This window comes from Ogataea philodendri, assembly GCF_020536065.1.
Source record: "Ogataea philodendri strain CBS6075 chromosome Unknown scaffold9, whole genome shotgun sequence".
NCBI classification, from domain to species: Eukaryota; Fungi; Ascomycota; class Pichiomycetes; order Pichiales; family Pichiaceae; genus Ogataea; species Ogataea philodendri.
In genome coordinates this window covers 1-26,102 of record NW_025763790.1, presented here as the reverse complement: position 1 = coordinate 26,102, position 26,102 = coordinate 1, and the positions used below count along the sequence as shown (strand labels likewise).

Below are 26,102 nucleotides of genomic sequence, written 5' to 3'. Positions count from 1 at the left end.
TCAGGTGTGATAGATGTAGAAGCCGGCGATCGAAATGCTCGGGAGGAAACCCATGCGACTACTGTCAGCGCATGAAGAGAGATTGTCACTTTAGTAATCCGCGTCGAAAAACTCTAGTTCTAGAGTCACGACTCAAAGATCTCGAAGCGAAAGCAAAAGCATACGACCTGCTCTTTAAGAACGAGTCGCACCAGCATGTGGACCACGATACGTCAGAAGCGGAAGAAATAGAAAGCGATGACTCGATGTTTGAAACGTCGTCGTCAGATGCGCTGATCCAGAAAGTGATGAGGATTAAAAGATTACGAGAGATCAAGGTCGACAAGCCCAGTCTGTTTGAAATTGAAAAGTTGTCTGGTAATCCGCAATTGTCCTCGTTCGATGTGAAGTACGCAGAGTTCTTGATGATGAAAACGCTCACAGCCATTTTCCTGCCTTTGGAACCCGAAGGCTTAAAGCAAAAGTTCATCGAATACAGCGCCTCTGGGTCTCTGAAATTTCCATCTTGCGACGATGACTACTGGAAACAGCTTCTGATGATCACCATCGCTATGGGGCAGCTGTGGGATTCTTCCTCTGCCACATCAGCTCAGATTTATCCTGGGTATGACTTTTTCATTGCCACGTTGGCCTCCATAGATCTTACTCACTCTCTTCGCCATCCAAGGTTGATTGAGGTTTGCAACTGCATCTGCTACTATTTCAGAGCTATTGGGGACGAGAAAAATGCACTGTTTTACTCGAACGTTGCAATTGAGCTGGCCGTTCTGATGCGGTTGTACGTTCCCGATCCATCAGAAAGAGATAAGCTCCAAGAGTATCGAAAGCAACTTTGGTGGAAAACTTACACTATCAACAGGTTCATTGACCTCAAAGTTGGGGACCCGCTGTTGATAAACAGACATCTGATCAAGATCGGGTTCCCGCGTACATTCTTTGACCCTGTCCCTGGAGGAGGTGACAGCCCAGACGCCAGCTACATTAGTAGCTACTTCAATTTGGCTCTGCTATCAGAGGATATAATCAACGTCATATATCTTAAAGCTGGTCTGCAGTCGGGAAAGCAGAAGTATCTCAAGTCTGTGTGGGAGGTGATCCAGAAGATTTTGGACTGGACCAAAGGTCTTCCAGAAAAATATAAAGCGCACGAGCTCGTAAACCTTCCTCTCGATAAGAAACGATGGTGTGGGTCTTTGCACTTAATTCACTGCTTTGTTGTTCATGTTGCTACGATTCCGATTTTTCTCAGAGTGATCAAAAAGAAGCAAGAGAATAAAGCATTGGGTTTGGAATACGAGTTCGAGGAATTGCCCAATCTGGTGGCTACTTTGTTGACAATATGTTTTAACTTTGCATGTCAGGCTTTGGAGGTTGTCGCAATGCTTTACAGCAACAACATACTTGCAGTCTTTGGTCCTATGGATTTAGATCACCTCTATGGAGCTTCCATGACGTTCTACATGGCTATGCTTCTAGGCTACAAACAGTTCCCCAATGCAGAGCAATCGCTGCAAAAATGTCTTCGATACGCCAAGTTCATGGCCGATAGTGGAAACAAGCGGGCTAAAGAAGAATACAGATTTTTGATCAATGCGATCAAGGAACTCAAACAGTCAGATTCGGAGGACTTTTCTGTTTTGGGAGATATCGAGCTTCCCATCCATGCAGAAAGCCAGTCACCGATATTCGAGCCACCGAACAACCTTGACTTCCTATCTGAGATTGACGCGCAGTTCTGGGAAGAGGTCTACATGCAAGGTCCGGAAATTAACTACTCGTTAGACTCGGGAGATTTCTTTGAGAATCTGATATGATTGAAAATCTGTTATAGAAAGCAACTTACAAAGTATCATCCAACAGGAAATTGACCATTGCTGATCCGAGGACGTACTCATCGTTAGGCAACAGTTTGTTCCGCTTCACACAGTCATCGTAGAACTCTTTCGAGCAATCTTTCTTGATCCAATGTTCGACAATGGTTTCGCTGATAGCCTTTGGGAACTCGGGATGGCCCTGTAAAGTAAGAAATCTGCCCTTTCTGTAAACACCTTGAATGTGGGTCTTATCGGAGGAGCCAATGACCAAAACATTTTCTGGGGCTTCTTTCACCCAGTTCTTGTGTGCCTCGACAAGGAACACTTTTCCAGGAACAGGAGGGTCGAGCAACTTTTTAGGAACGTCATCAGCCAGCTTGATTTCACAAATACCGGCTTCAATTCCATTCGAGCTGGGAGTAACCAGACCGCCCATTGCACGACAGATAATCTGATGGCCATAACAGCAGCCGGTCATCTTGATCGATGGATGGTTCTCAATGATGTCTTTCACAAAAGCAACCAGATCTAAAACCCACGGATCATTCCCATATGGACACTGAGCGGCTCCAGTAATGTGAATAGAGCTGATGAGCTCTAATTCGTACGGTGTTGGCAAGTCTCCAAGAACAGCATGATATTTCTTGGTAGGACGCTTCAATCCATTCTTCTTGAAAAAGACACTGGTGATATCACCTTGGTCACCAAATGGTGCAAAGTAGTCTTTGTATACGTCACAGACAAGAATCGCATGAAAGTCGCCGGTTTTCGTCATTGCGGAGCGAACTTGAGCGGAGTGGTTAAATTTATCTGCGACAAAAAAGATCGCAATTGCATTGCCGAGTTGATAAGAAAAGTAGGTGCGAGGGTTCGGATCTGAGATTTCCCGATCAGGACACTATCTTGGTAGCTGGATTGTCGGTTCTCAAACTAAAGTCATGCGTATGTATTTTTGCCATATGCTGTGCTATTTAACAGGAACTATACCCCAACTCGCCGAGACTCTAGCAGTCCAACTCAAATGCCTGTAATTAAAGCTTTTCCAGAGTAGGACGGCTGTGTCTACTTGCCCAGGCCTTTTCACACTCCTCAAAAACGTTGTATCCAAACAGGTATTCTTGGAATACAGGATCTGCCCATCTGGCTGGACACCCCTCTTCAGGTGGATCCATTGCGCATAGGAGGTCTCTAACTTCTTGCTCTTGGCCATCAGGTAGATGATAAATATTTTGACACTGTGCCGAGGACTCAACAATTCTTGTTGCTCGAGGCTTTCTGACGTCTTCATAAGTCTGCAGCAAACTGTGGATATCACTTTTATGATCGAGCTTTCCAAACAGGTACGACAATGCCGCTGCATCCTCAATTGCCTGTGCTGCTCCTTGTGCCAGGTATGGAAGAGTAGCATGGCACGCGTCTCCCAGTAGAGTAACGTTAGCGTGCAAATGGTTCCACGAATCCAGCTGGTCAATAGATTGTAGCCTCCATTTGAATGTACCCCGGGCAAGACTCAACAGTAGCTTCAATCTTGGATCCCATTCTTTCAAAATTTCTTGAACTTCCGATTGCTCAGCAGGAACCACGCTGGCGTTTTCAACAAGATTGTCCGGGGCCATCACGACAACGTTACAATTGTTTCCACCTTTCAGAGGATATGTCACCACGTGACCTTGAGGGCCCCAGAAAAAGTTAACACAGGGGATCTTGTGGATAAAGTCCAGCTCAGGGTACTTTTCCATTTCTGGGATCGAGATCAAGGACCGGTAAGCCTGATCACCACTATTACGAGGTGGGTCGTATCTTCCGACTAGGCTATTGCGAATTTTCGAGTTCAGCCCGTCAGCTCCCACAATTATATCCCCTTTAAATTTACGACCATCATGTGTAATGGCCGTATTGGTTTCGAAGTCCACAGTCTCGATCTCGGAATCCACCATGATTGGAATGTTCAACTCTCTGCATCTACTCACCAAACATTTATGAAAATCACCCCGATGGATATGAAGAGACTTGCATCCGTATCTTTGTGCACAGTAAGGATCCAACTCGAGACTGATCAAGTTATCTCCCTTGTAGTTGTAGAAATGATATGCTTTGGGAACCAGTGCCCTTTCGATTATGGCCTCTTTGCATCCCAATACTTCGAGAATCCTTGTTGAGTTTGGCGGGATTTGAATTCCGGCTCCAACCTCCGACAGCTCTTTGGCCCGTTCCAGAACAACGGCCTTGTGTCCCGCCAAAACAACACCAATCGCAGCAGAAAGCCCTCCGATACCTCCCCCGACAATCACAAACTGGACAGATATCTTGCTACGTGGGATCATGACGGAACTCGCAGTCTGATTTATTATTTTTATATACCATCTATACAGGTGTATTATCTGCTACCATTTTTCAGAATGCAGAAAATTTTAGAGCAGTTTGGAAACTTGTGGATTCTCCAAGATCTCGGTTTGGAAGTTCGGTCTTGGCAGATCAAACCCATCAAGCACACGGGAATACACGTTTCCTCCAAGACGTGCAACGGGTTTGAGCTTGTTGATGTCGACATAGGTCAAGGTCTCGTCGGCAATATCCTCGCGAACATGGAAATGAAGCCCTTCGATAAGGATGATGGTGCCGGACTTTTTGGACGGATCCGTCTTGGAATCAAAGTTGGTTGCTTGGACCACTTTTGCTTCAATTGAAAAAGCACTCTCGGCGACATGAGGCGGTTTGACCTTTGTTGATGGTGCTTTGGTTAGTCCGCTTAACTTCCACTCATCAACATCTCTAGGAGCGTTGGTGCACGTGAAGTTGGCAGCTTCAATAAACCATTCGCTGATCAAGCTGACTGTACATTCACCAGTTTCCAGTAGGTTCTTGCACGTGTCCTTCAAAACCTGTGTGGCACATGAAATTCCAACCATGAAAATTGGGGGATCATAGTTGCCAGGACAAAAATACGAAAATGGCGCTAAATTGAAGTGACCGTCAGAACTGACTGTGGAGATAAAACCAATTGGACGAGGTGCGACGGCACTAGTGAACAGTCTGTAGTTCTGAAACGGAGTTCGGCCTTCGGAATAAGGATCTAGCTCAATCTTCTTGTACTTCTTCCACTCGTCATCGTTAGCGCCAGATCCTGGTTTCCAGTTTGGATTTGGCGAAGTAGTGAGCTTGAACTCTTCTTTTTCAAATTGCGGTAGAGTCATTGTAGTTGGACCTTTAGAGGAAAAGATATATATCAAATTAACAAACAAGAGAACGTCTAATTTTCAATATTTAACCTTTTTTTGTGTGGCTTTTTATTTCATCAATACGAGATGCCAAGCTTTATTGATAAGATATCTGCCGGTCAAAAAAAAAAGGATTAATTATTTATAGCTTGGTATTAGCTGAGGCACCGAGCAAACGCTCGAAGTATGGAGTATCGACACGACTCATTCGATCCAGCGATATTTTGAATGGCTCTGGAATTTCGGTTTTTGGCTTCTTGCCGAGGATCAGCTCACTCAGGTACGTGGAGCAACTTAAAATCCGGGGCATACCATGACCGGTGAATCCGGCAGAAATGAACATGTTTGGACGTCCAAACGGAGTCATGTCTCCCACAAATGGGAAATTGTCCTCAGTGAATCCCATGACTCCTGTCCATGTGTAATCATTGACAAATTTCACGGTTTCAAGAGACTTGTAGTTTCTATTAGGGTACCCAACAAAATGCTCTCCTGCCTCTTTGGGGAAGTAGGAGTCGTCAGTATTGTTCACCATTGTTTGCTTGAGATGGTATGAGGAATAACTGGAAGCACCTCCACCAATGATCAATGATCCGTCCTGACGGACACTGATGTAGTCGATCTCCTCTGGTAATCCGTGGATCATGTTAGTTTTCAAGGTTTTGTTGGACTCGGTCTTCAAATGAGACACGACACCCTTGACTGGAAGAATCTTAGCAGAAAATTCTGGCAAGATCGACCTGGTGTAAGCATTCGTGGTGACGACGACTTTCTTAGCGTGCACGTTACCACGACAGGTTTTGGCAACCCAGGTGTTATCGTCCATTCTCTGCAACTCTTCAACTGGGGTGTTAGTTTGAAGATTCAGGCCCTTCGAAAGTGCTATCTCAATGAGCCCGCAAACGAGCTTGTATGGCCAAACAGAAGAAGTTGGAGTGTAGACTCCAAAAGCAGTGCGCTCGTGCTCTTCCCTTGATTGTTCGTCAAAGACAAGCCTAACAGAGTCCTTAACATCCTTAGGAATGTGAGGGTTTTGTAAGAAATAGTAGTAGTCTCTCAATCCTTCACGAGCGATCGATGGATCATCGTACGTCTGATAGGCTTTTCTCATAACGAAATCACAATCAATATTGTGTTTCTTCACCAGACTCTCAACTTTATCGAGCTCGTAGTGTTCAAATAAAGAGATGTCAGCAGCAATCTTTGCGCCATACTTTTTGGTGAACTCATACTGATCATGATGGTAGTAACTTCTTATGTGTCCACCGTTTCTTCCAGTAGCTCCGGAGCACAGGTCTCTAGCATCCAGCAGGAGAACTTTTTCCTTTGTCTTCTGATGGGATAGCAAGTTGTACGCAACAGCAGCACCGCTGTAACCTGCACCAATGATCAGGATATCAATTTCTTCAGGCAGCTGAGATGTTGTACGGTGCTTAGCGTACTTGGGATCAGCCTCGCCAATCCAGTAAGAAAGAGTCGTTTTAGTAGATGGAAAAGAGTCGTGTTTCTTGGTGGTGTAGTCCATAGTCAGGAAGAGGAATAGGCAAAAAGTACTAATCTACTAAGATTTTAGTACAATATCTAGATTATTTATTGGCCTAATCTGGAAAATCTCTGAATCAGTAAGTTCTTCGCGGCTCAGATTTTGGACATGAAGGTTAAAAAAAATCCCAGAAAAGCAGCAGAGACTGCTGTTTTGCCCAAAAATGAATTTACTCAAATATTGAAGAGATCGAAGATAAGCTTATTGTGGTTCAAACTGCTTAAGCGTTGGCTTCCAAGTGCTTGATGGTTTCTTAAAGGACCATCAGATCTTGAAATTGATTGCTGGTGCATTGGTCAGCATGTTATGAACACTACTCTACAGGGCCGACTGGCTAAAGTTTTCATCGTATGTTTAATTAAAGCTGTTTTTAAATTGTAGTACTTACGAAAGAATATTTTCATACACAATCGAAAATGGAACAAGTTTACATTCGCAAGGCCAATACCAGCCTAGTTCCCACAATACATTCCACCAGTGACAATGTGTAATTTTTCTTCAATCTCGCTATCAGTTGTAGCTATTTCCTTATCAGGAAATCGCGATACTCCTCCTTTATCTATAGATTAAACTCACTTTCCTTAGATTTGTTTATGACTTCAGAAAGCCAAAAGACCGACTCAATCTTATTCCAGCACAATGTCACCGAAAGAGGACTTATGTCCGTCGGTGGTAAAGGCAGCTATTTGTACATCGAAGACCCAATCACTGGGGAAAGAAAAACCGTGATCGACGGCTCTACGGGTGCTGCAATTGGCTCTCTAGGACATGGCGACGAGGACATTGCCGCTGAGTTTGCTGCAGCTGGGAAAGAATGTGCATATTCTTTCCATGTTTATGTTTCGAACTACTATGCCGAAAAGTTGGCAGAGTTCATTATCAATAGATCACCTGAAGGCGCATTTTCCTCGGCCCTCTTTGTCTGCTCCGGATCCGAAGCCAACGAGCATATAATGCGAATTAGCAGACAGTATTTCCTTGAAAAAGGAGAACCGAAAAGAATCAAGTTCATTTCAAGGAATCAGTCGTATCATGGATTTACTGCAGGTGCCTTGGCACTTACAGGTCAGAAAAAGTTCGACGATTACAAAGCAATTGCAATGCCATCAACTCAGATTCTCAAAACCTCAGTGGCTAATCCTTACCGGGGAATGAAAGAAGGTGAAACCGAAAAGGAGTACAAAAATCGGCTGTTGGCTGAGTTGGAGCAAACATTTTTGGAGGCTGATCCGTCAACGGTTGCAGGTGTCTTTATTGAAACTGTATCTGGATCATCGCTTGCCTGTCAAACGCCTTTACCAGGATATTTAGAAGGAGCAAGAGAAATAATCCATAAACATGGTGCTCTATTTATCTCTGATGAAGTTATGTCTGGTTTGGGGCGTTGTGGAACGTACCACGCCTGGGAACAATACCTGCCTAAAGACAAAGGCCCCGACTTACAAAGCATAGGGAAAACACTGGGATCTGGCTTTGTCACGATAGCTGGCGTGCTGGTTTCGCCGAAGGTGAAAAAAGTTATAGCAGAGGGCTCTAAGTTCACAATGGGAGCTCAGTCCTTCCATGGTCACGTTTTCAATTGTAGAATAGCACTAGCAGTGCAGAAAAAGATCAAGGAAAAGAAATTGGTTGAAAATTCACGTGAGGTCGGCGACTACCTTGGTAAGTTACTTCAGGACAGACTGGGTGACCATAAGTATGTTGGTTGTATCAAAGGAGCCGGGTTGTTCAGAGGAATCGAGTTTGTTCAAGACAAGTCCACAAAGCAAACCTTCCCCCACAAAATCAATTTTGGAGCAAGATTTGGTGACCTGTGTCTGAAGAACGGACTGACGGTCATGGGAGGCAGTGGAGTTGCAGACGGGTATCAGGGAGACCAGGCCCTATTATGCCCAGCATATATTACCACCAAGGAGCTTGCTGACTCAATAGTTGACATTTTAGAAAGATCTTTGAACGAAATCACAGCGGAGGTTGATACAGACCTGGAAACATAAATAAAATAACCAGAAGTGCGGCTCTAAATCTGATTGTTCTCTTATCTAGTTCCAAAACTTTTGCGCGAGTTCTTATTTAAAGATAACGGAGGTTGATCGCCGAACCTAAAATATAAGATTTTGAATTGAAGGAATATTTTACAACTATGAGCACCACTTTGACAAAGATCAGTGCGTTTTCGCACTTGAGACTGCAACCAGCAGATGAAATGAATGACTTGAAAGTCCAATTGGCACGGGACACGGACCCAAATAAGGTCAATGTCAGTGCAGGAGTTTATCGTGGTGCAGATGATAAAGTCATTATGTTTCCTGTGGTGAAAAAGGCAAAGGAGAAGCTCGGTGCTAATGATCCAGGACATGACTATACTTTCTGTATGGGAATCCCAGAATACCTAAACATGGCCGCTAAGCTGGCTGTGGGTGAGGAAATTCTGTCCGAAAAAAAGGTGGCTTCCTGCCAGACAGTTGGCGGAACGGGGGCATGTCACATGGGAGCAAAGCTCTTGACCGCAAGCGGTCACACAGAGTTCTATGTGGGAACGCCTACTTGGCCAAATTATAAGTCTCTTATTAAAGAGGTTGGGGGCAACGTTCATTACTACAACCACCTTGACCCTGCCACAAAGAAGATTGCCTGGGATGTGCTCATGAATCTTCTAAAAACCGTTCCAGAACGGTCGGTGTTTGTGTTTCAATTAGTGTGTCACAACCCCACAGGAACTGACTACTCTAAAGACCAATGGTTGCAAATAATTGAAATCATGAAGATGAGAAATCTGATTCCATTTATAGATGGTGCATATCAGGGTTTTGCTTCGGGATCGATTGAAGAAGACGGATGGGCAACCAGAGAGTTTGCTAAGCAGGGACTAGAATTGATCATGTGTCAATCTTTTTCAAAGAATTTGGGATTGTATTCTGAACGAGTGGGTGCGTTACACGTTGTCTCTGACAGCCCCGAAAACTCTGCTGTTGTTGCTGACAATATCCGTTATCTTTTCAGGGCCGAAGCTTCTTCAGCACCAGCATACGGAGCCAGAATTATGATTGAATCTGCAACCAATGATATGGAGCTTTGGAAAGAAGATATTAGAAACGCAGTTGCGGATTTGAATTACAGACGAAAGACGTTGCACAATTATCTGACCACGGAGCTAAAAACTCCTGGTAATTGGGACACCCTGTTATCTCAAAAGGGCTTGTTCTGGTATTCTGGTCTTTCTGCAGATCAGTGCGCTCAGCTCAGAGACAAGCATCATGTTTATCTTCCATCTAGCGGCCGTGTGAACGTTGCGTGCCTAAACGAATCTAACTTCAAATTATTTGCATCTGCATTTGATGAGGTGGTTCGTGGATAAATTCAGAGATTCCAGCTGATCAGAGTTTCTACAATGTTGAAATGTACCAGCTCTTGTTTGCTAAATTCATGATTCTGATGATCTGGATGTTGATTATGGGTCAGGCTCAAGTCCTCCATTGGCTTAATGTGATCTTCCAAAATTGATAAAAGATCGCGAAGATGAACAATCTTATTGAGATATTCGTTTGCGACCAGATTCCCGATTTTTGTCAATTCATCAAAGAGCAACATACAGTCTTGCCAGGATTTTTCAACCTGCTGGAATTCAACTCTTTCGACTGTAAGGTAGCGTGCAAGAAGAAGAACGATTGAAGATAGAAACAGAAAATTAGTATCAACAAATCCAAAAATTGAAATGTTGTTGCTTCGGAAAAGGCACTCGTAGATACGTAGGTTTGAAATTGCCGCCATGACACATGTCTTGGATAAATTCAAAGGTTTCCGAGCAGGAAGCAATTTGAGCTTCTCAGGCTTGAGCTCTTGCAAAAATTCAGGAATAGTAGCTAGAATTATGCATTCATTTAATCTGAAAACGAGTCCAAACAGCACCTTGTGAAATAGTGCCGTGTCAAAAACATGAGATAGCCGAGACACCGCAGTATTGATTGCCTGTGATCTTTCATTGAAACTCTCAAAAAACCTAGAAACATGTGAATTATCAGGATCAAGAACTGATGTTAATATTTGGTCCTTAAGCTCCGTTAATTTTATTCTTTCTCTAATAAAAAATCCGGTCGCAAGTTCATTTTCGTAAATGTTGTCGTTAGGATAGTCAATTGGCGACTGTGATTTGATCATTGATGAGCATCCAAGACACCAGGACAAATAGAAATCAAGGTTTTTAACCGAGCACCAGAGCCTGCGTCGGCGCTCTTTAGTTAGTTCACTCAACTTCACACCTCCCTTTACTTGTGGCTTATCCAACCTGAGTAGCATGGAGAGTCTTAGCGCAGTACCAGAATGAATATAAGCATGATTCAACTTATTCAAACCAACGAGATATAGGATAATCAGAACTAGACATTCAATGTAGGAAATGGAAGGAGCATCATAGAAATCGTTCATCAAACTGAGTGCTATTCTGAAGAATTTCAGCCCAGGATACTCTTCTGGGACGACATCACCACTCGTATGCAGCCGTCCTATGGCAAACAATGCAAAAAGACGTAAAACTTCTATTCTGACCTGATGATTGCTGATATCGACGATACACCCTTGTTCATATACCTCTGATATGAATCTGGCTGTGGATTCATGGAGCATCACTTGGGTATCAAATGCAATAGTTCTTTTTGCCTGTTCAAACAGAGCAAATGCAGTCTCTCTGTCAGGAAATGCCGAAGGTTCCAAAACCTGTACTGAACTGTCTCTTTTTAAAAATGAATAGTCGACAAAACTTTCGTTGATGTTCAGTTCATGCAGTTTTGTGCTGCCGAGATCTTTCGAAGTCGAATCTTGAAGTGCTCTATAAACGAATTCGAAGAAATGAATTGAATTCGTCAAGACCTCGAATGCTTTTTGGCTCGAAACGGTTGGACGCTCACTGGCGTCGACAGTATAATAGACTTCTACTAGTGACCGTTTTTCACAGTGGTAATTTCTTTTCTGACAATAAGAGCATGGGTCGTCTCCATTACGAACACACTTGATCTTCCTCTGAAAGCATCGTTTGCATGCCTTCAAGTTTTTAGGTCCGAAATGTCTTTTTTTCATTGATTCTACGTGTATCGGATAAATCTTATTTATTGTTCCGCACTCTACCCAGAATCTGACCCGGATAAGAATTCACAGATTTCTCCATCTGCATACAAAAAAATCCTATCATGCATGGCTTCGGGGAAATCAGAATATTTCGGAAGTTAACCTCCGATGATGCTCTTCGACCTAGGAATATAAATACCAGGATGTGTACTGCATTCATATTTCACAAGACATTTTGTGATGCCAGGAATCAGAATAGCAATTGACCGTGGGGGAACCTTTACCGATTGTGTTGGTAATCGGGGAGATGGAAGCCCGGACGTTATTATCAAACTTTTATCCGTGGATCCTCAAAATTATCCCGATGCAAACTTGGAAGGAATTAGAAGATTACTAGAGATCTTCGGTGGAAAGAAGATTCCTCGTGGGACATCTTTGGATACATCAGAGATAGAATCATTGAGACTGGGAACTACAGTTGCCACCAATGCATTGCTGGAAAGAAAAGGAGAACGTTGTGCATTAGTGACATCGAAAGGTTTCAAAGACATTCTGCGAATCGGAAATCAATCAAGACCACAGATTTTTGATCTGGCTGTCAAACGTCCTAGTGTGTTATATGACTCAGTTGTCGAAGTTGACGAGAGGGTCACTTTGGAAGACTACGTTGAGGACCCAGATAAGAAATATACCAAACCTAATGGAGTTGACTTAGTTGAAGGATTGTCAAAAGAAACCGTCAGAATCTTGAAAAGACCTGATCCAGTGGAAGTGAAGTCTCATCTTCAGATTCTATATGATACCGGAATTCGTTCACTTGCAGTTTGTTTGATGCATTCTTACACGTTCCCAGATCATGAGCTATTAGTTGGAAAGATTGCTGAAGAAATTGGATTCACCCATGTATCTCTGTCTTGCGAGCTTTCTCCAATGATCAAACTTGTTCCCAGGGCAAATTCATCTGTTGCCGATGCCTATTTGACACCAGAGATAAAAAGATATTTAAGTAGCTTCAGATCAGGGCTCAAAAATCCTGATAGCTTGAACTGTCAGTTCATGCAATCCGACGGAGGTCTCGTCGATGCCGGGTCATTCTCTGGTCTTCGTGCAATTCTATCCGGACCAGCTGGAGGTGTTGTTGGATACTCTGCAACGTGCTACAATCCGAAGAATAATATACCATTAATCGGATTTGATATGGGCGGAACATCGACGGATGTCTCGCGTTTTGGTGACGGAAAATTTGACCACGTGTTTGAGACAACAACTGGAGGTGTAATCATTCAGTCTCCTCAATTGGATATCAACACTGTTGCTGCAGGTGGTGGTTCTATCCTCAAGTTTAAGAATGGATTGATGACCGTGGGTCCTGAATCAGCATCTTCACATCCCGGCCCTGCTTGTTATCGAAAGGGGGGCCCATTGACTGTCACGGATGCAAACCTTGTCTTAGGCAGACTGGTTCCAGAATACTTTCCAAAAATATTTGGCCCTAACGAGAACGAATCTTTGGATTTGGATGTGGCAACCAAGAAATTTGTTGATCTAACAAACGAGATTAATCGTGCTCATCCGAATCTCCCAGACATGTCCATGGAGGAGGTGGCATACGGATTCCTTAAAGTGGCTAATGAGACAATGGCCAGACCTGTCAGACAACTTACTGAAGCCAAAGGTCATATGACTTCACAACATAGATTAGTTTCCTTTGGTGGAGCAGGTGGCCAGTGTGCGTGTGATGTTGCCGAATTACTGGGAATTGAAACTATCCTTATCCACAGATATTCCTCCGTTCTTTCAGCCTATGGAATGGCTTTGGCAAGCGTTGTCGAAGAAGCCCAAGAGCCATCATCGTACTTACTAAGTGAGGACACCAAGAGCTTAATCAATGGAAGACTAGTCTATTTGAAGGAGTCAACCAAGAAATCTTTGGAGTCTCAGGGTTTTGAGAACATTGAGTTTGAAGAGTACCTTAACCTCAGATACCAGGGTACCGAATCGGGACTTATGGTCCCCAAAGACGAAGGCTGGAACTTTAAGGAGAAATTTATTGCTCTACACAAAAGAGAGTTTGGATTTGTCTTCGAGAAAGAGATCATCGTTGATGACATTAGAGTCAGAGCTATTGGAAAGGGAAGTCAGGAAAATCAAGAGTACGTTGATGATCAAATTCAAGCCTTGAAAGACTCCAAATTAACCAAGAGAGCATCCACTGAGAAAGTGGAATTTTTCAAACAAACGTTCTGGGGTCAAAAGACAACGGATACTCCTGTCTACAGACTTGACAATCTTTCCATTGGCTCTGAGGTCTTGGGTCCTGCAATTATTGCAGATGGGACTCAAACCAATGTTGTTCCACCAAATGCAACCGCTTTGGTTCTGAGAACTCATTTGGTAATCACAAGACACGACAAGAACTCTGTGAGCTTGAGTGAACCAATCCTGTTATCGATTTTTGGACACAGATTCATGGATATTGCTGAACAAATGGGAATTTCACTTCAAAAGACATCCGTTTCTGTCAATGTGAAAGAGAGACTCGATTTCTCTTGCGCATTATTTGATCCAGAAGGCAATTTGGTTGCTAATGCTCCGCATCTACCTGGTCACCTGGGATCAATGTCCACATGTGTTAGCACACAAGCCAAGCTCTGGGAAGGAAAACTTAAACCTGGTGATATGATCGTCACTAATCACCCATCCTCCGGGGGTACTCATTTACCAGACATTACAGTGATTACTCCAGCATGGAACAAAGAGAAAATCATTTTTTACGTTGCTTCGAGGGCTCATCATGCTGATATTGGTGGAATACTTCCAGGATCCATGCCTCCAAACTCAACATTTTTATGGCAGGAAGGTGCTGCAATCTATTCTGAGCTGTTGGTTAAAGATCATGAGTTCCAAACCGAGATGATAACTGATCAATTAATGAAAATTCCAGCTTCTTACCCTGGTTGTTCGGGAAGTAGAAGATTGTCTGACAATATTTCAGATTTGAAAGCGCAAGTTGCAGCTAATCAGAAAGGTATCAATTTGATCAACAGATTAGTTGATGAGTTTGGACTTGAGAAGATTTCTTACTTTATGAAAGCAATTCAAGAGAATGCCGCCGTCACAGTCAGCAAAATGCTCAATAGGTTGATGGACAACTATAATGAGGTGGAATGTGAAGATTACATGGATGACGGGTCGACTATCAAATTAAGAGTCTATCGTGAAAATGAGAAAGTTGTTTTTGACTTTGATGGAACATCATCTCAAACTTATAACAATTTCAATGCTCCAGTTGCAATTACACACTCCGCAATCATATATTGTTTGAGATGTTTGGTTAAAGAGGAAATTCCTTTGAACCAAGGTTGCCTGAACTCTGTTAGTATCAGAATCCCACCAAATTCACTTTTGTGTCCTGATTTCACTACTGCTGTTGTGGGTGGAAACGTGTGCACATCACAAAGAATTACTGACACAATTCTGAAGGCTTTTAATGTTATGGCCGATAGCCAAGGGTGTTGCAACAATTTCACATTTGGAACTGGAGGAAACACCGAAGAGGGCTATGTCCAAGGATTTGGATACTACGAGACAATCGCAGGTGGACATGGCGCCTCCGATAGTTGGCATGGAGAATCGGGTGTTCATACCAACATGACGAACACCCGGATCACTGATCCGGAGATTTTTGAGAGAAGGTATCCAATCATACTCAGAGAATTTTCGATCAGGACTGGGTCTGGAGGAAAAGGAAAGTTCAACGGTGGTGATGGTGTGATCAGAGATGTTGAGTTCAGAGTTCCCGTGACCGCTTCAATGCTGTCTGATAGAAGGGTTATAGCACCTCGAGGGATGGAAGGAGGCGAGAATGGAGACAAAGGTCTTAATCTATGGATTACAGATGGTGGTAAAAAAACGCTCAATATTGGGCCAAGAGCATCAGTTCAAGTCCAGGCAGGTGATAGAATTAGAATCTTGACTCCGGGTGGTGGAGGCTGGGGAAAGCCCGAGAAGCAGCCAAATGGAGTTCACAAAAAGTCTAGCGAGAAATATGGGTTCTCGGGTTTCATTTCAGAAAGAATGCGGACCCAACTCGAAAACTAGTACTATATATTACTTAATTTTCAGCTTACTGTTCTATCTATAAATTTACCACAATTTGATAACTGTCTATCTATATCAAGGGCGCGGCGGTTATCTTCCGGGAATTATCCGTCGGTATCAGCACTCCTCAAACCTGCATAAAAAAAGCTTCGGGCTGGATCCTCGAACCAGATAGGAGATTAACTTCCGCGATTGATTGAAAAGTTTGGTTTATCGTTTTGTTCTTTAGGGTAGATAAAATGGGACTTTCAGCAGCTAAAAATCATCGAGGATCAATATCTTTGACTGGTAGCGAAGAGGAGAAGATGTCAATTGAGCAAAAATCTAGCCACTTAGCTATTGACGTGACTTCTTTGGAGGAGTCTATTGATCCAGAAGCAGAGCGCAAACTTGTTCACAAGTTCGATTATGGACTGGTTCCTTTTTTTTGTGTCTCTTACTTTTTCTCAGCTCTTGATAGATCGAACATAGGTAATGCAAAGGTCGCAGGAATGGCAACTGACATTGGAATCACTGATGTTCAATTTTCGAACGTGACAAGTGTTTTGTATGCCACTTATATTCCATTTATGATCCCGGGTGTTTGGTTCATGCGGAGATTCGCAAGGGCAAAATACTACCTTGGCTCCATGATCATTGCATGGTCTCTAGTTACTATCTTCACCATATTTGTGAACGGATACGGGAGCCTAATCACGGTCAGACTTCTTGTGGGACTTTTGGAAGGATCCTATTTGAGTTGTATGTCTGTTATTGCAACAGATTATTACTTCCCACACGAACTAGCTCGAAGAAGCGCCTACTATTTTGTGGCTTCTTCTTTCTCTGGATCATTTGGAGGACTCATCGCAACTGGAATCACCAAAATTAATAGTGGGAAGCTTGAGTCATGGAAATATCTGTACTTGATTGAGGGTTTGCTGTCACTAGCAGCAGGAATTTGGGTGTTTTTGTACTTTCCTGATAGTCCAAGTGTCCTTACCAAAACCGAGACCGAAAAGAAAGTTCACGCTGATCGCTCGAGGAGAAGAGCTATTTATATGGGTGATACCAAATTCAGCAAGAGTGAGCTGCTGGCCACATTAAATTGGCAATTGCTACTTTCGATTGTGATTCAGTTTTGCCAAGATATCTGTCTCTATGGATTTTCCACGTTTTTGCCGATTATCTTGAAATCGGGTTTGGGATTCAACTCTTTAGAGGCTCAGTACCTGACGGTCCCCGTGTACTTTTTTGCGGGAATTCTCTACTTGATTCAGGCAGAAATATCAGATAGGACCAGACTTAGAGGACCGATCCTAATGTTTGGAACATCAATTGCAATCATTGGGTACATCATCTTACTATCAGTCAAAAAGTCAGCAGTGAAATATTTTGCATGCTATTTAATCTGTTTCACGTTGTATCTTGGAACAGGCTTAAATGAAATCTGGCTGGCTTCAAATACCGCCCCCGCATTCAAAAGAGGTACGTCAATATCGTTTAACTTGTCTCTGGGAAATGTCGCTGGTGCGGTTAGTCCTCAAGTGTACAGGAAGGCACCTGATTACACCCTTGGCCACGCGTTCACGTTGGGATGTTTAGCATTTTGCTTGTTTGCAATTGCTCTTCAGTCTTGGAGTTACTGGAGAAGAAACAATATTCATCGAAAAATATTGGAGACTGGAGTTGATGACCGGAAACAGACTCGGAAGCACGGAGATGATGACCCATCCTTTAAATTTCTGATATGAAATTCAGCCTTCTTACTGAAAGTCGTTCGAATATAATTTCAAATATGCTGTCTTAGATGGAGACTATATAAGATTCTAAATCTCGGGTATTCAGGCCCAAATTTGGTAGCGACGTATTCGCGAAAACTCTTATCAGAAAAGATAATTTGTTATCAGAAATTTGATTAGTCGTTCTTCACGTTAGGGCATTTTAGTTTCAATGGATACTTGTTGCTCAGTACCTAGACCACCAAAACCTGCGGCACCAGTGCCTCAATCAAAAGCTGAAGCGGGCCGCCTTGATAGGCTCCGAGAAATGCTTCCTCCTCCCTTCACTGTTCATACTAGCTTGGTATTTAATCCCATAACGTTAGAGTTTGATGAGGACTTGTCTCTGAGAATAGATCCAGCAACTGGTCTTATCACTAAGATCATCAAAAATTCAAAGGACATCATAAAAGTGGAAAAAGGAGACATTGACTTGCGTGGCAAAATTGTTCTTCCGGGATTTGTTGACGCTCACACTCACATATTTCTGCACTCGTACGATGAAGCGGACATCGCCAAACAGACTCGAGACGAAAGCTTTGTAGAAAGAATACTTCGAGCCACCAATCATTGTGTTTCAGCGTTATTAGCTGGTTATACCACCTATCGTGACTTGGGCTCTGAAGGAATGGAGGACGCCGATGCAAACTTTCGCGATGCTATCAACAGAGGCATTATTGTCGGCCCTAGATTATTCGTTGCAACTAAGGTACTCGCATCAGTTGCCGGAGTCATGACGCATACCGAGAACAAAATTGGCGGTACTCGGATTCCCGACACTAGTGAAGCGTGCGATGGAGAAGTCGAGATTCGAAAGGCCGTTAGGAGAAGGTTGGGGATGGGGTGCGATGTTGTGAAATTCTTTGCTGATTACAGAAAACGTGTAATGAGATTTCCACCCGCCACACCCCACCCATATCTGTCTTCGGTCATGTTTCCTCCAGACATACCAAATCCAGATGTGGTGCTTTATACTCAAGAGGAGGTAAACGTCCTGTGCGAGGAAGCAAAAAATGCAGATTGTCCAGTCGCCGCCCACTGTGCAACAAACAGAGCAGTTCAGATGGCTGCAAAAGCTGGGGTCAATACTCTGGAACACTGTTACTGGTGTGATCTCGAGACTCTTGCAATCGTGAAAGAGAACAATTGCATCATGGTACCAACATTGACAATTGCAGAAAATCTATTTGGAACCAATTTCCAAGCAATTTTAAAGAAAACTTATAATGCTTGGAGGATGGGTATAAATCAGGCTTGTGGTGGCGATACCGGAACGTTCAATCATGGCCAAAATATTCGGGAAGCAGAGCTTTTCATTGAAGCCGGGATCCCATTAACCCATACGCTCCGCTCATTGACGTTCAATGGATGGCTTGCATGTGGAGGACATAGCTGTGGAAGAAAGTTTGGATGGATTGGAGAGGGCTGTGCAGCTGATATTGTTGCCTTGAATCGTGATCCGCGTGAGGATCTGACCGCTCTTAGAGATATATCTTTTGTCATGAAGGACGGCAGAGTATATAAGAAAGAGGGAAAGAAGACGTTCTAGAAAAGTGTCATGAGATATTCATGTGCCAAGAATAAGCATGCGATATCGCTTTAACATCATATCAAGAGTTTCGGATCTGAGCCGCACGCATGTTGATAAGAATAATTATTATGCTGCATGCAATAAAGAATCTACAAGTAAATGAGTTTAACAATCAGTCGCGAAGATACGGAAAAACGTACTAAAACAAATTAAGGACGACAGAGTTTGAAGTTGTCTGGTACCTGGTTCAGGCCATTAAAATGGGAGCTCTGATTTGGTAAGAGCGTCGACAAACTTTCCTGTATCTGAGGGTTTGTTAAAGGTGTCAACAACCTCGATGACGCCAGCAGCACTGACCTCTGCAGGGACACTCATTCCATCAAACATTGCCTGAAGCTCTTTGTTGTCACCTGCAACGGCTTTCTTTCCATAGTCGCCCATATCGGTTCTGAGAACGCCAGGGTGAACTAGGACAAAGGTAATGTTTGGCTGTTCAACACTGAGTTTTTTGACAGAATAGTTTAATGCTGCCTTAGATGCACCATATGCACTGACAGCGAGTGGGACATCACCAGTGATCGATCCTCCAAAACTTGAAATGAAATACGCTCTAGCAGAAGGAGACAGGTGTGGAAAAACCTGTTGGAATAGAGTAATTGGTCCGACAGCATTGGTAATGAAGTGGCGTAAGAAGCTATCACGTTTTGCCTCCAACACAGGGTAGTATGAGTCTGCAATACCTGCGTTCATTATGACAATATCAATTTCATCAGGAAGTTTGAGGGATTCAATAGACTCTTCGGAGTTCAAGTCAACGACCAATAGCTCAACATTGTTGTGGGCAGCAGCAAGATCAAACAGACCCTGGGCAGTGGACTTGGTTCTGTATGTAGCATAGATCTTATTGCTTGAAGTCTTGGCAAGCTGAGTGCTTAATTCCAGTCCGAGGCCCCTTGATGCGCCGGCGATAAAGTATGTAGTTGAATTAGACATTGTTATTCGATGATCGATTCAACTGTGAAAAATTGGACTCCTTTTATATCATGTCTTGCTATTCTTAGCGTCAGCCAATGTACGGGCCAACCTGATAAATCATCAATCCACCACGTCAAACTTTATTTAATTTCCTGAAGTCCGGCTCGTATTCGGGACACATTAAGCGAAACCCCTTACATTTTCGCAAACCCGAAGATTTCTGACAAAATATTACTAACGATTAGATAATAATTTCGGGCATAGTATGAAGTTCATTCGTAAGCGAATTAGAGCTATACCCGCAAGAAAAAAAGTCCATATGCTAGTGTCGTAAGATTAATGTAGTCGAGCACACTTTGGATGCTATCGAGGGAACATCATGAGGTTGCAATGTTCGTAAAGGCTGGTGATACACCTGAACCCAAATGATACTAGCAATACAGTCTTCGGAGTACAAGAACTATTCATGAAGCCCCCATTAGATCCCACTACAGCATACCTTGATTTCTGAACTCCCAGTCAAAATGGACTTGTTACCAGAGGCAACGTGAAATCATTATTTGGAATTTTACTAAAATAACAAATTGTTCAGCCTTTACGATTCGCGTATCACGAAACCCTGTTCATACCTAAATCCGAGGCCCAAAATGATTCACTGTTCCCAAAGAACTAGTAAATTGCATAGTGACTCCACGTTTGCTCGACAGTCAGCTTTTTATGGAGCATCAGAGAGTCACGTCAGTTTGACTCTCTTCCCAACGTAGCTAGATCTGCGACCAGTAAACAGCTATTTAACAACATTGATCGAGCACTAATACTCTCTACTCTAAGCAAAAATTATATAATGAGGTTCAGGGAATTACGCCACCCCAAAGAGCTCTTCGTTCAAACTCCATTTTCGCTCAAGCAAGTTTAATACATCCATAATTGAAATTACACCATACGGATTGTGATGGCTACTGTAATCTTCTCGGAATTATCCGTATGAGGTACTTCAGAGATTGACTAATATCGCCAAATTTGTCAAATACTGACCCTTATCGTTCGAACACTTAATTTGATGCCACAGTACACTGCGCTAAGTAGTCAATTACAGCGAAAAAAAAAAAAAAAATAATGGAGATGAGTAAGCGGCTTCGCGGCGAAACGCAATCTTCAAGTCCATCATTGCCACAGTGATTGTTCCAACACAAGAAAGCCGGCTTTAGCATTCGGTTCAAAGTAATTTTATCGCCATATACAAATTAAAAACCTTGAACTTGTAGGATGATGCCCCATTCTCCTCTATATTAGCGAGTTGAAGAAGCAAGCTACCTCTTGAGTCGGCCTTGTTTAGATTTGAAAAGTTTTTCAAAGAGCGCCACAAATTATTAGATGACCAACAAAAGAGTGCTGTATTGAAAGCCACTGGTGCAAGCCAAGTAATCCGATTTCCAAGCAAAAATCAATTGGAGGATGAGGGTTTTCGAGATCATGCATCAGATGATAAGGGCAGTATTGTAGCAGAACAATGTGAGTGTGGCATACTATGGCTGGAATTCAACTATTCGATCATCAGTTCTTTTCTGAAGAATAAAAGGCCTTTACCAGCCAGTCGTAAAACTCATGCCGCACTCAAAACAAGACCAGCAGGTTGAGACCAACCAAGAAGAACAATTACTCGAAGCTTCCACTGATAAAAGTGATGCCCTGGTCCACACAGAGGAGCTTGATTCAGCCAGCAGCACTGCAATCATTGATCTCATCCCTGAGAAAGAGCATACCAAGTTTTCTAGGTTTGTTTCATTTTTTTGGGATGGTTATAACAAAGAACCAAGAGAAAAGAGCTTTTTGATTAAGCTCGACTTCTTTCTGATGTCGAGTTCAATGTTAGGATATTTTATCAAGAATTTGAATCAGTCAAACATATCCACTGCATACGTTAATGGTATGAAAGAATACTTTGAGATGGATAAAAATCAGTATAATTACATGGTCACGTTGTGGACTGTTGGTTATATCCTTGGTGCTATCCCATCCAACTTGATCTTACAAAGAATATCTGCAAGGTACTATTTGGGTGGAATGGAACTTACTTGGGCTCTTTTGACGGTTCTGATGATTACCTGTGGTAAACACCAAATTCATGCCATGTACGGAATCCGTTTTCTTGTTGGCTTTCTCGAAGGAGGATACTTCCCTGGATTGGAGTACTTGGTCGGATCTTGGTATAGCGCAAAAGAATTATCCAAGAGATCATCATACTTTGCTGTCTCGGGTATTGCAGCCAGTCTTGTCTCTGGTCCTTTACAAGAAAGAATTTTACAGAATTTCTCACACTCCAGCTTGCCACCTTTCAAATGGATGTTCGTGTTTGATGCCGTGATCTCTGTTCCAATTGGAATATACACCATGTTTGTGGATCCCAACACGCCTACTACTACGAAAGCCTGGTACTTTAGCGAAACTGATAAGAAAGTTGCACTGGAAAGACGTCGCCAGGTCGGGGCAGAACTGAAGACAAGACACACATACTCATGGGATCGTATTAAAGGGTTCTTTAAAACGTGGCACATTTGGGTCTTCCCAATTGTCTTCTTATGTTACAACAACACTGGAAACGCTATTTCTCAACCTACATTCACCACATGGATGAAGGAAGATTTAAAGCTTCCATCCTCAAAATACAATACCTACCCGTCGATATTATATGGAGTCGCTATTGCAGTTGCACTGATATTTTCCCATGTGCACGATATTGCAGGCGGAGTTTACAATTACTTCTTTGTCGGCTTATACTTTGTTGTCCAGATGCTAGGATCATCACTACTATCTGCTTGGCATATTCCACGTCCTGCTCATTGGCTTGCCTACTTTTTGGTTGGAGTTCCAACAGGATGGGGTCAACCACAGATCTTTTCATGGGTTAACAGGCTGTTGGTCGCCAATGATATGAAAAGAAATTTTACTGTCGTTGTTACCAACACGCTGGCTTATGTTACCAATGCATGGGTTCCAATTCTTGTCTGGAATGCGCAAGACGCTCCAGTCTATCATATTGGGTTCACATACAATGCTTGTTTGAGTGCTTTAGGCCTTGTTGCAACCATTGTTGCTTGGTATTTCACCCAAAGAGACGAAGCAAGAACCAAGCTACCAAAAAGCGTCCAAATTCCTTGAAGCGGTCTAGGTTAGCTATAGTCAATAAAAAATTTCTACTTTATTGAGCTTATGTTGAACGGTAAGCATTAGAGTTTAAGGATCAGGTAAAGTAAGCGATCTATTAAAAGATGTGCCGTCTTTCATGCATTCATTCATAGGGCTTAATGATTTTTTTAAATACTGTGCCGTCTTTACCAAACTGGTAAAGAAATCACTACTTACCACTCTAATGATGATTTGTAATGGTCTGATTCCTTGAACGAAAATATGATCCGTCCAAAGCGTAGCCTCGCACGGAGTGCTCCTTAGTAATCAAGTTTCAACTACGGCGCCACACTTCACACATCCTGGATAGCCACAGCCAGTTACCAGGTATAAAATGCTGACAATTGGCAATCTAGAGATTGCAACTCATGACTTCAACTTCTACTCTTAAGCTTCAGGCAGTGCCTGTGGACAAAGAAATTGAACATCTTATTAAGTCGTCCAAAGACTTGTCAGTGGGTGGGACGACTACTTCCAACTATGGTCCTGATCCCGATGGATTAAAGATCCTCCCAGAGTCTACTAGAAAAAGACTTGTGGAAGCCGAAATTGATATCTCTGAAGGCTACCCATGGAGACCAGATAAGGCCAAAATCCCTGTGTTTGTGGACGAAGCAGCTGCAATTAGGGATGATGATTACGAATATATTGAACGTGCCAAAAACGCAGACCCTGAAAAGAAGGCCCTTTTTGGAGCCGCAAAAGAAGTTATAAATTTGACTAACCACATTGGTACTGAGATTGTTGGACTCCAGCTTGCAGACCTTGATGATAAACAAAAAGATGAGTTGGCATTGTTGGTTGCTGAGAGAGTTGTTGTTTTCTTTAGAGACCAAAAACTGTCTCCTCAAAAGCAGCGTGAGCTTGGAGACTACTGGGGCCGTGTTGAAGAACATCCTCAGGCCCCTCAAGTGAATGGCCTTCCTGGCGTCTCCGTTGTCTGGGTCGACTACTGGCGGGGGGTGTTTGGTTGGCAGCTCAGTTTTAAGAACAATAGTTTAGCAAATTGGGACGCTGTCAAGCACCTATCACCGGGCCCTCAAGGTTGGCACTCAGATCTTGTTCATGAAAAGCGTCCTGCAGGAATCACGCATCTACATCTGGATGCCATTCCATCTACTGGTGGTGACACCTCATGGTCATCTGGCTATGCAGCCTACGATAAGTTGTCTGAATCACTCAAAAAGTTCCTGGACGGGAAGAAGGCTGTTTTTGTTTCCGCACACGGCTACCTTGACAGGAACAATCCTTTTGGCGGACCCAAAAAGATCGAGAGAGTCCACCCGCTGGTGAGAACGCATCCGGCCACCGGCTGGAAGTCTCTCTACGTGAACCGGGCCATGACCAAGCGAATCATCGGGCTGTCGTCTGTGGAGTCGGATCTTGTGCTCAACTACCTGTTTGAGGTCTACGAGAAGAACGCCGACATACAGGTGCGGTTCAAGTGGACGCCATCGCGGCCAGGGTACGGCACGTCGGCGATCTGGGACAACCGGGTGTCTCAGCACTCGGCTGCGTGGGACCACGAGGGGCAGGACCCGCGCCACGGAACGCGGGTGACGTCTTTGGCGGAGGTGCCGTACTTTGACGCGGGCTCCAAGTCGCAGCGCGAGGCACTGGGCCATTCTCTGGACGAGCGGGACTTCTTCTAAGTAGACTACGACTTTCAACGAATTGCTTTAACGGCCTATGGACGTAGCTCGCTGGTCAGAACGGGATGTCCGACTGGTCGTCGACTCTGATGAAGCGGCCGGACCTGATGGGCGAGTGGATGGCGGCAATGATATTGGCTGCGCTCTGCTCCGGCGAGATGCAGATTGCCATGAGCTTGGCCTTGACGGCCTCGTTTCCCGCAAAGGCCCTGCCAACAGTTTCGAGGGCCTTCTCGGTTGCCACCATGCCTGGGTGCACCGAGACGACCTTGATGTGCGGCAACTCCTCGCTCAGCTTTCTAGCGATGAAGTTGAGGGCGGCCTTGGAGGCGCCGTATGCGCCTGACGGGAACGGCAGGTGGCTCTGGATGGATCCTCCCATTGTGGACACAAAGTACACCTGGGGGCTGGAGGACCGCTCGAGGAGATGCTGCAGCTGCTGGAACACCATTATTGGTCCGACAGTGTTGGTGACGAAGTGGTCGAGCCACATGTCTCTAGCGGTGGCGGCCACAGGGTCAAACGTTTTGGCGATACCTGCGTTGAGGATCAGGACGTCTAGTGGGGCGTCTGGAAGCTGGGAGGTGAGGTTTTCAATGGAGGACTGGTCGTCGACGTCGAGAAGGACGGTTTTCACGTTAGGGGCGCGCGCAAGCTCCTCGAGCTCCGGTGTGGAGCGACGGTAGGAGGCGAACACGCGGTTTGCTGGGTCCTTGCTGAGCTGGTTGACGAGCTCGAGGCCGATGCCGCTGGAGGTGCCTGTGATGAAGTAGGATGGCATGTTGGGGGGAGGGGTGAGTACAGGGGCAGTGGTGGGCGAAGGGGCGTGTTAAATAGAGGTTGTGTAGAGGGGTGGCGAGCATCGCGACCATCGGGGAACCCCATCAAAAGGGTAGCAATATCTACGGAGTACGAATGTGATTAGTAATTAGTAAAGCGTGTGCGGCGTAGGCAGAGGTGAGGGAAAGGGGAGTGCTGGCACAAGTGAAGATTGAACTGTGGAAATGCAGGAACTGGCAGAGCTAGCGGGGGAGAGAATTGGAATCCGAATTTAGTGTGCTCCGAGTGCAGGCGTAAAAAGGGTGGTGCTGCGGAGAAGAGTTGACTGGGGAAGCGGTGCAGGGGTGTACTGGAGCGAACGGGAAGTGGTGTGCGCACGACCCTCTGAAAGGGGAAAGGACGCGTAAACGGAGAAGGGAGGGAGAGGAAAAAAGTAGAGCAGTGAAATTAAAAAGATGGGAAAATAAAAGATGGGGGGAGT

The 26,102-nt window shown here is 44.0% G+C and overlaps 18 protein-coding genes across 18 annotated transcripts; 10 read left to right on the top strand and 8 right to left on the bottom strand.

Annotated features, from left to right (window-relative positions):
* Positions 1–71: 71 nt before the first annotated feature.
* On the top strand, positions 72–1,814 carry OGAPHI_000190 (uncharacterized protein; the record flags this gene model as incomplete). Its single annotated transcript, XM_046202731.1, has 1 exon — positions 72–1,814. One exon carries the CDS (start codon positions 72–74, stop codon positions 1,812–1,814), a length of 1,743 nt encoding a protein of 580 aa, XP_046064664.1.
* Positions 86–469, bottom strand: OGAPHI_000191 (uncharacterized protein; the record flags this gene model as incomplete). The annotated part of the gene is made up of 1 exon (XM_046202742.1): positions 86–469. One exon carries the CDS (start codon positions 467–469, stop codon positions 86–88), a length of 384 nt encoding a protein of 127 aa, XP_046064665.1.
* Positions 1,815–1,839: 25 nt separating the features above from the next.
* On the bottom strand, positions 1,840–4,138 carry OGAPHI_000189 (uncharacterized protein; the record flags this gene model as incomplete). The annotated part of the gene is made up of 2 exons (XM_046202720.1): positions 1,840–2,624; positions 2,881–4,138. 2 exons carry the CDS (start codon positions 4,136–4,138, stop codon positions 1,840–1,842), a joined length of 2,043 nt encoding a protein of 680 aa, XP_046064663.1.
* A 75-nt stretch (positions 4,139–4,213) lies between these two features.
* Positions 4,214–4,501, top strand: OGAPHI_000188 (uncharacterized protein; the record flags this gene model as incomplete). Its single annotated transcript, XM_046202709.1, has 1 exon — positions 4,214–4,501. One exon carries the CDS (start codon positions 4,214–4,216, stop codon positions 4,499–4,501), a length of 288 nt encoding a protein of 95 aa, XP_046064662.1.
* On the bottom strand, positions 4,226–5,008 carry OGAPHI_000187 (uncharacterized protein; the record flags this gene model as incomplete). The annotated part of the gene is made up of 1 exon (XM_046202697.1): positions 4,226–5,008. The coding sequence occupies one exon, from the start codon at positions 5,006–5,008 to the stop codon at positions 4,226–4,228; it is 783 nt and encodes a 260-aa protein (XP_046064661.1).
* A 166-nt stretch (positions 5,009–5,174) lies between these two features.
* OGAPHI_000186 (uncharacterized protein) lies at positions 5,175–6,557 on the bottom strand (the record flags this gene model as incomplete). Its single annotated transcript, XM_046202686.1, has 1 exon — positions 5,175–6,557. The coding sequence occupies one exon, from the start codon at positions 6,555–6,557 to the stop codon at positions 5,175–5,177; it is 1,383 nt and encodes a 460-aa protein (XP_046064660.1).
* Positions 6,558–7,168: 611 nt separating this feature from the next.
* Positions 7,169–8,572, top strand: OGAPHI_000185 (uncharacterized protein; the record flags this gene model as incomplete). The annotated part of the gene is made up of 1 exon (XM_046202675.1): positions 7,169–8,572. One exon carries the CDS (start codon positions 7,169–7,171, stop codon positions 8,570–8,572), a length of 1,404 nt encoding a protein of 467 aa, XP_046064659.1.
* Positions 8,573–8,718: 146 nt separating this feature from the next.
* OGAPHI_000184 (uncharacterized protein) lies at positions 8,719–9,933 on the top strand (the record flags this gene model as incomplete). The annotated part of the gene is made up of 1 exon (XM_046202664.1): positions 8,719–9,933. One exon carries the CDS (start codon positions 8,719–8,721, stop codon positions 9,931–9,933), a length of 1,215 nt encoding a protein of 404 aa, XP_046064658.1.
* Positions 9,934–9,935: 2 nt separating this feature from the next.
* OGAPHI_000183 (uncharacterized protein) lies at positions 9,936–11,648 on the bottom strand (the record flags this gene model as incomplete). Its single annotated transcript, XM_046202653.1, has 1 exon — positions 9,936–11,648. One exon carries the CDS (start codon positions 11,646–11,648, stop codon positions 9,936–9,938), a length of 1,713 nt encoding a protein of 570 aa, XP_046064657.1.
* A 228-nt stretch (positions 11,649–11,876) lies between these two features.
* OGAPHI_000182 (uncharacterized protein) lies at positions 11,877–15,737 on the top strand (the record flags this gene model as incomplete). Its single annotated transcript, XM_046202642.1, has 1 exon — positions 11,877–15,737. The coding sequence occupies one exon, from the start codon at positions 11,877–11,879 to the stop codon at positions 15,735–15,737; it is 3,861 nt and encodes a 1,286-aa protein (XP_046064656.1).
* Positions 15,738–15,976: 239 nt separating this feature from the next.
* Positions 15,977–17,470, top strand: OGAPHI_000181 (uncharacterized protein; the record flags this gene model as incomplete). Its single annotated transcript, XM_046202631.1, has 1 exon — positions 15,977–17,470. The coding sequence occupies one exon, from the start codon at positions 15,977–15,979 to the stop codon at positions 17,468–17,470; it is 1,494 nt and encodes a 497-aa protein (XP_046064655.1).
* Positions 17,471–17,669: 199 nt separating this feature from the next.
* OGAPHI_000180 (uncharacterized protein) lies at positions 17,670–19,046 on the top strand (the record flags this gene model as incomplete). The annotated part of the gene is made up of 1 exon (XM_046202620.1): positions 17,670–19,046. One exon carries the CDS (start codon positions 17,670–17,672, stop codon positions 19,044–19,046), a length of 1,377 nt encoding a protein of 458 aa, XP_046064654.1.
* A 237-nt stretch (positions 19,047–19,283) lies between these two features.
* OGAPHI_000179 (uncharacterized protein) lies at positions 19,284–20,021 on the bottom strand (the record flags this gene model as incomplete). Its single annotated transcript, XM_046202609.1, has 1 exon — positions 19,284–20,021. The coding sequence occupies one exon, from the start codon at positions 20,019–20,021 to the stop codon at positions 19,284–19,286; it is 738 nt and encodes a 245-aa protein (XP_046064653.1).
* Positions 20,022–21,608: 1,587 nt separating this feature from the next.
* On the top strand, positions 21,609–23,162 carry OGAPHI_000177 (uncharacterized protein; the record flags this gene model as incomplete). Its single annotated transcript, XM_046202586.1, has 1 exon — positions 21,609–23,162. One exon carries the CDS (start codon positions 21,609–21,611, stop codon positions 23,160–23,162), a length of 1,554 nt encoding a protein of 517 aa, XP_046064651.1.
* On the bottom strand, positions 22,127–22,905 carry OGAPHI_000178 (uncharacterized protein; the record flags this gene model as incomplete). Its single annotated transcript, XM_046202598.1, has 2 exons — positions 22,127–22,449; positions 22,782–22,905. The coding sequence occupies 2 exons, from the start codon at positions 22,903–22,905 to the stop codon at positions 22,127–22,129; spliced, it is 447 nt and encodes a 148-aa protein (XP_046064652.1).
* A 395-nt stretch (positions 23,163–23,557) lies between the features above and the next one.
* Positions 23,558–24,841, top strand: OGAPHI_000176 (uncharacterized protein; the record flags this gene model as incomplete). Its single annotated transcript, XM_046202575.1, has 1 exon — positions 23,558–24,841. One exon carries the CDS (start codon positions 23,558–23,560, stop codon positions 24,839–24,841), a length of 1,284 nt encoding a protein of 427 aa, XP_046064650.1.
* A 55-nt stretch (positions 24,842–24,896) lies between these two features.
* OGAPHI_000174 (uncharacterized protein) lies at positions 24,897–25,622 on the bottom strand (the record flags this gene model as incomplete). The annotated part of the gene is made up of 1 exon (XM_046202553.1): positions 24,897–25,622. The coding sequence occupies one exon, from the start codon at positions 25,620–25,622 to the stop codon at positions 24,897–24,899; it is 726 nt and encodes a 241-aa protein (XP_046064648.1).
* OGAPHI_000175 (uncharacterized protein) lies at positions 24,907–25,527 on the top strand (the record flags this gene model as incomplete). Its single annotated transcript, XM_046202564.1, has 1 exon — positions 24,907–25,527. The coding sequence occupies one exon, from the start codon at positions 24,907–24,909 to the stop codon at positions 25,525–25,527; it is 621 nt and encodes a 206-aa protein (XP_046064649.1).
* Positions 25,623–26,102: the final 480 nt, after the last annotated feature.